Source organism: Rhipicephalus sanguineus, chromosome 6 (assembly GCF_013339695.2).
Source record: "Rhipicephalus sanguineus isolate Rsan-2018 chromosome 6, BIME_Rsan_1.4, whole genome shotgun sequence".
Taxonomy (NCBI): domain Eukaryota; kingdom Metazoa; phylum Arthropoda; class Arachnida; order Ixodida; family Ixodidae; genus Rhipicephalus; species Rhipicephalus sanguineus.
The window spans coordinates 109,434,001-109,442,903 of NC_051181.1; the positions used below are offsets into that span (position 1 = coordinate 109,434,001).

Sequence of the window (8,903 nt, forward strand, 5' to 3'; positions counted from 1 at the left end):
TTTTCTAGCAAGTCAAGGCTGTGCATCTTGTGCAAAACAACAGCTATATTTAAACGCAAGTGCATGGCTGTTGGTGCGGCCTTAGTACGTAGGCTTCGAAGTTGTTTGCGACAAGAAGTGTTCGCTTTGCGACACGGAAAGGAAGCGGACTCATTATTTCATCTGTGATGACGTCGCTATAGAAAAAAAAACAGCACTGAAAGTCACTTCTGCGGTTCGCAGTTTCAGCGTCAACTTCGCACACCGTGTCTCATATGTACCATTCTTTTCCCCAATCCCTCAATTTCTGCTTTAAAGTAACAATGCTCGCCCTGAGATTAAGCATCGCGCAGATGCTCACTCGCCGTAAGCACCCCTTTGTAAATCTCTCCTTTTGTCATATGTAGTTCGAGAGGAAAACACCAAAACCTTGGCTTTGGCACAATAGTCGCAGTCATGTGACGCACAATTCTGTTGCCAAGGCAACGCTATTTTCAACGAGATCTGGAACGAAATGGCTTCCCTGATTTCATATTTGTAGGTTGTCCTTCTTTTTTTACAGTTTCTTTCTCTGGCCATCTGCACAAACGCATGGTTCGGCTTCGCGACCTTAGAGAGAAAAGCAAAGCGGGCAGAACAGATGGGTTATCACGTAAACAATGTTATGGCTATAGGCGTCTCCTGGGGAAGCTGTTTAGCAGCAGGCTGTGCATTAGGAACAGTACATTTTGTCTCCTAATAAAAACCACGTTACAGGAGATCATCAAGTCGTCTTATTTTTACGCGTCGTGTGCGTTTTAAAATTTCTTAAGCTGATATGGTGAATAAATTGTCCATTCGCAGGAGCTGAGACTGTTTAATTAAAATTACTCGACATCGATGTTCCATTTCGGTTTGTTTATATTAGCTTTTTATATATCATTGCTGAATAGGCCAAATGCGCCGGCAGTTTAACTACCACCCTCTACTGCTAGTTTACCTTCAGGGAAGACGACGATGAAGGAAAAGAATTCGGCAAATCCCACGTACCGTGGGAATCTATGTAATGCGAAGCACGCGGCGGGAAGGTGACTGTGGCGTAATTTTTTACATTGAGCGAGACGTTACGAAATGACGCTGAAGATGGGCGCTAATGGTATACGCACACACATGTTGAAGAGTTGCACGGTGTCTGTTATATAAGCAGTTGTTTACAGTTGCGTAACGATGCCAACAGCAACACAGGTATTACCAACATCAGACGCAGTGAGCCGATATGTAGTGCTTATACTTGTCCGTCATGTTGCATGCGGGATGACATAACACGTTGTCCGCAGCGTCGAGGCGACGTTATAGCGGTCGACGTCCGCCTTGCTGTAATAAAGCCCCCGTAAGCGACTTACATTAGAACATTAGAACCGATCGTCTCACGAGCTGCAGAACGAGCTGCAGATAGGGAAGCAGCGCGGCCACTTCCCTATCTCCTTTCCTCTTTTTCTCCTCCTAACTTCCTTTTCTCTATCTCTTCCCTCCTCCCGAAAGAGCAGGCAGGCGTTGTGCCCCTCTTGGTGGCAGTTGCCAGCTTGCTCTCTCCCTCATTTCGCTTTGTCCTTGTGTATCTATGTATGCAAATCAAATAATAATAATAATATTGCCATGTCGCGGCATCTAAAGTGCAGACTCGGCACCAACGTGTGCGCATGCGCGCTCAAAGGCACACAGCATAAATACAGCAACGCTATCTGCAATAAACGATTCTTGTTCTGGCGCTTACGGAGTGTGTTACTGCCGCAGCGCGATACTACAGTGGCGACGAGGGTGTTTTCACCTAGCTGGATCACACCATGCTAGTGTGATCGGCAGCGGGCACGCATCGGACGATGGCATCACGCCCCCCGGTTTTCGACGAAACGGTAAGCAGCTGGAGCACGTACAGGATACGCCTGGAAGCGTATTTCGAGGGAAATGAAATCACCGACAGTGCAAAGCGCCGTGCTCTTCTGGTGTCTTCGTTGAGCGATAATGTCGTCCGCCTCTTGCAAGGTCGCCTTTCAACCGTGTCGGTCAACAGCCGAACCTACGAGCAAATCGTTGAATACCTGGAGGAACAGTACAATCCCCAAGTTAATGAAACAGCAGCAAGTGTCTCGTTCTTCATGCGCAAGCAACAGGGAGATGAGAGCGTTCGGGAATACATCTCCGACCTCCGAAGATTGGCGAAGAATTGCAATTTCGGCGACTCCCTGAATCGGATGCTGCGAGACCGCATCGTATGCGGCATTCGGGATGACGATGCCCGTCGTTGCCTCCTTACGCACAAGAAGCTAAGAGTCGAGGAGGCGGAGGAATTCACTATAGCATCGGAAAAAGCACTGAACGACGTGCGAGACATGCGCGAAGGGCTCCCGGAGACGACAATGAGCAGCACCAACGTTTTGCAGTCACAGCAAGGGCGGCGGCATTGTACACAGCGGGGCAATGAAGCAAGCAGGCATGCGTGCGATCGATGTGGTGGCCCCCACGCTACGCGCACATGCCGTCATCGCAACGCAAGATGCTATCATTGCGGCATTACAGGACACCTGACAAAGGTGTGCAGCCAGGGGCGTTCCCGGGCGACGGGCGCATTTGCCGTAGAGCCAACAGAAGGTGAGAGCGAAGAAGAGATGCTGCTTGCTCTCGTTGCTCACAGCTCGGGCGACGGAGCTACATTGAAGCCACGCGAGGAAAATTTGACGGTCAAATATTCTTCAACTACTCCACGATACCCATCCCGGCATGACGGCTATGGAGCGTCTGGCGCGCTCATTGTTTTGGTATCCCGGATTGGACCACGACATTGAAGAGTTGGTGCACAGCTACCAGCCATGTGTCCAGAATAGGCCCATGCCAGCAAGGCAGGCCCCTATCAGCTGGCCGAAAACCAACAAACGTTGGTCTCGCCTGCACATCGACTACGCTGGTCCGGTGGAAGGGCATATGATCTTGGTCGTAGTGGATGCGGAAACTAAATGGTTGGAAGCAGTACCCCTCAAAACAGCTAGTGCAGAAACCACAGTTGAAGCACTGCGTGGTATGTTCGCGCGTTTCGGCCTGCCTCAGACAGTCGTCTCCGACAATGCGCCACAATTTAACAGTTCAGTTACTGAAAAATTTCTTGAAGATAATCAGGTGCGCCATGTCAACTCCGCCCCATACTATCCTCAGTCAAACGGATCGGCAGAGCGCGCTGTGCGCACCATTAAAGAAGGAATGAACAAAAACAAAGTGGGAAGTTTGCTCAGTCGAATTAACAAGTTCTTACTGCGTTACAGGACAACACCGACTCAAGGCGGCCAATCGCCCGCCGAGATGATGCTCGGTTTTCAGCCAAGGACCCGTCTAAGCGCACAATTTCCAGAGGAGGTGGACCGGGAGCCCGTGGTGAACACTTTCACAGCGCCGATGCAGCGTTTTCCTCAGGGGGCGCCTGTGTGGTCACGCCAGTACAATCAAGCCGGTCAGCGATGGTTACCCGGCATGGTGACGTCATCAAGAGGTAGGCGCTTGGTTATGGTGGACACCACCGGAGGAATGCAGTGTCGTCACGTGGACCATCTGCGGCCACGGCACCTCACAACGGTGGCAAAGCAGGAGCTCTCCGCGACCCGGTCTTCTGAGCAGCAACCCTCACCACGTGATCCACCCTCACATGACCAACCTTCGGCAGGCGACAACATCGAGTCAACAGACTTATCGCTGTGCACATCGCGGTCTCCCAGTGAGACCGATTCAAGGACACCGACGGCATCGGAACTTCCCAGGCGTTCTACGCGCATAAGAAGGCAGCCAGACAGACTTGGCTTCGTCTAAGGGAAAGTAAGTGCCATGTCGCGGCATCTAAAGTGCAGACTCGGCACCAACGTGTGCGCATGCGCGCTCAAAGGCACACAGCATAAATACAGCAACGCTATCTGCAATAAACGATTCTTGTTTTTGCGCTTACGGAGTGTGTTACTGCCGCGGCGCGATACTACAAATATTAATAATAACTGTGACAGCTGTTAGTTCGCGCTCCTCCTGAGTGTACCTGTGCGTTCGTTTCGTGCGTCCTTCTTTGTGTTTGACGGTGCTATGGCTGCAAAACACCAACAGACATTGTACAAGATCTCATAGATCAATGCTCAACTGCCCCTGTGAAGACATGTTGCACTTTCGTGTTATTCCGATTCCTATGACGGAGGGATCAGCCATGCTTTTTTAACATAACTCGTATTTATATAGATCACGGAGCAGTTGAATCGTTTGAGTACGAAGCGACGGTGAGATTTTCTGCTGAAATGCAGTCCAAGGATTTCACCGAGGCACTTCTGTACTGACAAGAACGAATGATGCTAGAAGTGACTTGATTCATGGCTGCTCTAAAAACACGGACAACAGAAGAGAAGTACACACGACGGGCGCAAACTACCAACTTTATTACTGAACGCCAAAGTAAACCTATATATGCACGAACCTCATCACGTGCTCTCTTTTACGCCCCTTCGCAGCATGAATTCGCAGCCATGAATCAAACAAGTTTGCGCCAACTGGCCCAAATGAAAGCATTACTGATGCTAGAAGGGCAAGTATGAGGTGCACGGGTAGTAGCACTGGCAGGCCGAAACCTCCAATTCCGTTTGTCAAGCCTAGAAATCGCTTTCTACGTGCTAAGTTTTCCACGTGTTCAAGCAGCTTGGCTATAAATAACACGTGGGAAATGGATGAGCGATGTCGGTCTGCATTGCGGTGTCAAAGGCGTTGACACAGGCCAGTCGCGCTTAAAAAAGCAGAACAGTGCATCGACTGCTTTCTGGGTCTGCGAACGAAAACAAGAATGATAAAGTGGCTTCTGCACGCTATGCACATGGCAGGCAATTGTGTACACGCCGTTGAGGGTTAGCGACTGCTTGCGCCTGTGAGTTCAAATTGGACACACTGAAAAGTCGCACGCTAGAGCTCATAACAAAGCTTATTGTGTGGGGCAATAAAAAAAAGTGAGTTTCACCGCAAGGGCGAAGCGATGAATGCGATAGCAATAAATTGTAGTGTTACACGAATTGAAGATGGCAGCTAACTGTTTTGTATCCGATCTCGCGTAACTACAAAACGCTGGTGTAATAGAATACGGCCGCTCCAGAGAGAGATGCTTTGCGCATAGTCACTTCGCGGTGAGAGCGCAGCACGTAGAAGGGTATACGAGCCGCCCGCTGTGATGGCTTTCGAGATGGCGCGCGCGCCAGCGATTGCGACCGCGCCCTTAGAGTCAAAGTTCAAGGTAGCTGCTCGCGCGACAACCCCCCCCCGCCCCCCACCTCGTGTCTTTCACGGTCGTTAAAGGCGAGCGGGGCGTTTCCTGTCTGCTTCGAAGGCAGGCCTCCCGAGCGGGGTGATGTTATTGCACGCACCCTCCGAGCGACGGAAATGGGCCGGCTCGTTTGATCTCTGCTTCGGCCGCGTTCGTCGCCCCCGCTCGCGCGCATTTACCCGCGGTAGAATATACAATGCGCGGGGGGATCTTATCAATTTGGACTTCATACCGAAAGGACATGACGGCAACGGCGACAGCAAAAACCCGTCGAGACTGTCCATATATTGCTAGAGCAATAAAAATTGCGGGCAGCTTCCACTCAGTCGCGCAAAGCTTGACAAAGCGAAGCACGGACCCATCGCCTCTCGTATTCCCCGTCGACCGACACGTCTAGCTTCGAGATGCGCGGCTTCCTCCTCGGGATTACGCAGCCACGCTATGCGCTATTGGCCGCGAGATCGGGCAGAGTCGCCGCCTGGTGGCTTCTGGCCGAACCGCGCCTAGTGTGGATTGCTCCATGCGTCGTCTGCTAGCCACGTTGTGTTTGCATGTGCGCGTACGTCATGCAGGTCCTAAAAATGCGGTTTGTTCCGTTGCGTTAGTGCAACTTTAACCGCACGTACGTGTGCCTAACACGATGTAAAGAAGCAAATTGGCCTTGACCGGCTGTATATGTACTGTAATAAGATCAGTGAGTGCACTTGTCGAGAGGGCTGTGTGTGGTCGTCGTACCCTCCATTCACGAGAGTCATATCAGTTTAGGTGCCGCTCTGTGGTTCAAGCGCATTGCAAAGTGCATTTGGCGTTGTCCTAAAGATAAGAAGTATTAAATCTCATGTGAATATAGCCTTTTAGCGGTTCGGTGGTAAAAAAAAAGGTTCTCGCACTTGCGCGTTGTGGTTAGGTGTATAACTTCGGAACTGTCGTTTATAGGTTACGCGACGAGCTCTAGTTGTGTACGGTCCTGGTCTCACTAGAGAGAAATATTTCTGTCAAGTCACGTCTGGCACTTCGGTACTTAAAATGTCCCCTAAAAGAACAGCAAATGGAATGACACAGAAATCGTAAAACTGAGTTGCCTAGCGTAATTTCACTTGGGGTGAAATTTATACAAAAACGCTCGTGTACTTACGCGTTAAAGAGCCCTGACGCGTTAAAGGTACGCGTTAAAGAGTCCTGATGGTCAAAATTAATCCAAACGGCGTACTTTACATTTATGTCCTAGTTATTTCACGCGAAACCACATCTTTTTTCCTTTGCATTACCTTGAGCGTTTGTGTTGCGTTGTTATACATTGACGGAAGGCAGCGGACATTATTCGCATGAAAAAACCTACTTTGGTCCCGTGAAATAGCCGGGCCTTTGTTCCACTACTGTCGTGCAAGTAATCAATCGAAGAAAGTTCCGTGCTGTACAGTTACCTTTGTGTGCTGTTACTGGAATAAAAACGAGCGTGTGCGTGTTAAACGTCTCCGTAGCGCTAAAGCGCTGTCAGCCACGTAGCTTTCCTCAGTAAACCTATCAACTGTCCTACATTTCACGGAGAACTGAATAAGAAATGCGGATGAATATTTGAGCACGCAGTGCACAACGTGCTATTTGAACTCATCGTGCAGGAATACGGGCTTTCTTTTTGTTGAGGGTTATCCAGAAGAACAAGAAGTAAATACTTAATTCAGTCGCGCTACGGCAGTGCGCAGTAGGTGGAACACAAGCTAACATTTACAAATAAAACATCAAGAAAGCGTCATTCATTGCGAAAACGCCGACTGTTCCCGCTTCTTGGCAGGATGCGCTTCTCTCACAAGTAATAAGAACGTTCGGCGCGCTTAGTGCATTAATTCGGAAATGAAGAGCGCACATATTACCAGAAAGCTGCAGTCAACGCATTTTGTTTGCCGTAGATTGGGTCAAATCGCTCACAACGAAGCGCTGTTGTGTGCGTTTGTATACGCGCCGACAACCGCCTATCCACACTAGCGTGGCGACGGTGCTGCCACCTGTAGCCCGATCTCGCGGCGAATAGAGCGGAGGTTGCGTGCGATGTCTCCTTCGGGGGCGAGGTGTAGCTACCGCGCATGCGCGCCTTGGCCAGGTGTTGCGGTATCTGATCGCTAGACGACGCGAAGCTTGCTTCCTCTTTCTGTCTATCTTTTTTATCTCTCTCTACTTCTTTCACTCTCTTTCGTTGATGTTTTCTCTGTCTCTCTTTTTCTTTCTTCATTTATTTCTTTCTATTTCCCTTCTTCTCATTCTTTCTGTGCTACGCTTTACTCTCCCCCCCCCCTCCTCCTTACGCTGACTTCCTTTTCCCGCCCTCTTGCTACACTATACTATAGAAGGCTATGCTATGCTCTCCGAGCGTGTCTGGATAGCCGAATGCTTTCGGATGAGGGTTCGTGGGTTCGAATTGCCTTTTGTAAAAATTTTTCTTTCGGCAAGAAGATTTCCCCTTTCTTTATATTTATCTTTCCTTGTCAGTTTCTTTTCTCTCTTTCTTCCTTTCTCTCTCTCTCTCACACACAGTACTCGTTCTCAGGTAGCCGCACAATGAGACATAGCCGTTAAGATGACGATAGTTTTTCTGCGATCGACTCTGAAGGAAGGACTTGCTAAACAGCCTTCGTCGTAGAGGAAGAAAATTTCATAATAGGTGGTTTCTTTCAGTAGATGCTTCGCTTTTAACATAATACTTAAACAGGTTATAGTCAGTGACTGGCTCAATAGCCGACAAGAGATCCCTCATGTGACAAGCAAATAGCAAAGGCCAAAGTAAGTACACTCGCTTCATACACCGCAGACCAGGAAAAACAGAACTTTGCAATTTCTTCTGCGGTGAAACTCGCTATTCACGACTAGAAGACTTTTGTTACGTTAGAAGAGTGTTGGTGGTAGGCCGGTTGGGGATCCATGATTAGCAAAGGTAACCACAAAATCACTTGGGACATAGAAAGGACACAGAAAGCGGTACTGGCAACTGCTCGTTTAAGGAAGCAACGCCGAGCTTATGTAGATCAGGAACACGTAAAACAACAAGAAAATAAGATGATAAAAACACCGGGAAACCTTCAACAAGAGTGGAGTTACAGGGATTTGTTGCACGCTTCAAGCGCTTTCTCTCTCCTTTCGTACTAGCGAGCGCGCTGAACGCTACGCAAGAAGGAGGGTGACAAGGGGGCAAGAAGATGCATCCCTTCGTCCGCGCGCGTCATGATCTTGAGCACTTTCTTTTATTTTTTCTTTGAACGTGCGGCTTACTTTCACTGTGAGCGCGCCGCGGGCACGTGGTGGCATCTCGCGGCGGCCACGGTAACTATGCAGCTCACGATGCTCAAATCAGCCAATGTCCGTGGACTTTGTGTTTATAACGTGGTCATTTTGGATATATGGCATCATTTGTCCACAGAGAGGGAGCGATTTCTAGTGTATATGGAGAATTATATGTAAATTTCAGGTCGCGTGCTGCGCTAAATTAACGTTTGGCTCGTTTGTTCTTAGGAGCCTCGACTGCCGATCGGCAGCGTTTTCTGGCCATGCTGAAGAAGTGTTGCAGGGCCCTTTTAATTAAGCCTATCCCCTGATATCACATGTATGAAATATAACTCTTGAACCAGAA

The 8,903-nt window shown here is 49.2% G+C and overlaps 2 protein-coding genes across 2 annotated transcripts; both read left to right on the forward strand.

Moving 5' to 3' along the window:
• The first annotated feature begins 1,838 nt into the window (after positions 1–1,838).
• LOC119397469 (uncharacterized) lies at positions 1,839–2,801 on the forward strand. The gene has a single exon (XM_037664895.1). The coding sequence runs from the start codon at positions 1,839–1,841 to the stop codon at positions 2,799–2,801; it is 963 nt and encodes a 320-aa protein (XP_037520823.1).
• Positions 2,802–3,309: 508 nt separating this feature from the next.
• LOC119397470 (uncharacterized) lies at positions 3,310–3,810 on the forward strand. Its single transcript, XM_037664896.1, has one exon. The coding sequence runs from the start codon at positions 3,310–3,312 to the stop codon at positions 3,808–3,810; it is 501 nt and encodes a 166-aa protein (XP_037520824.1).
• The last annotated feature ends 5,093 nt before the right edge of the window (positions 3,811–8,903 follow it).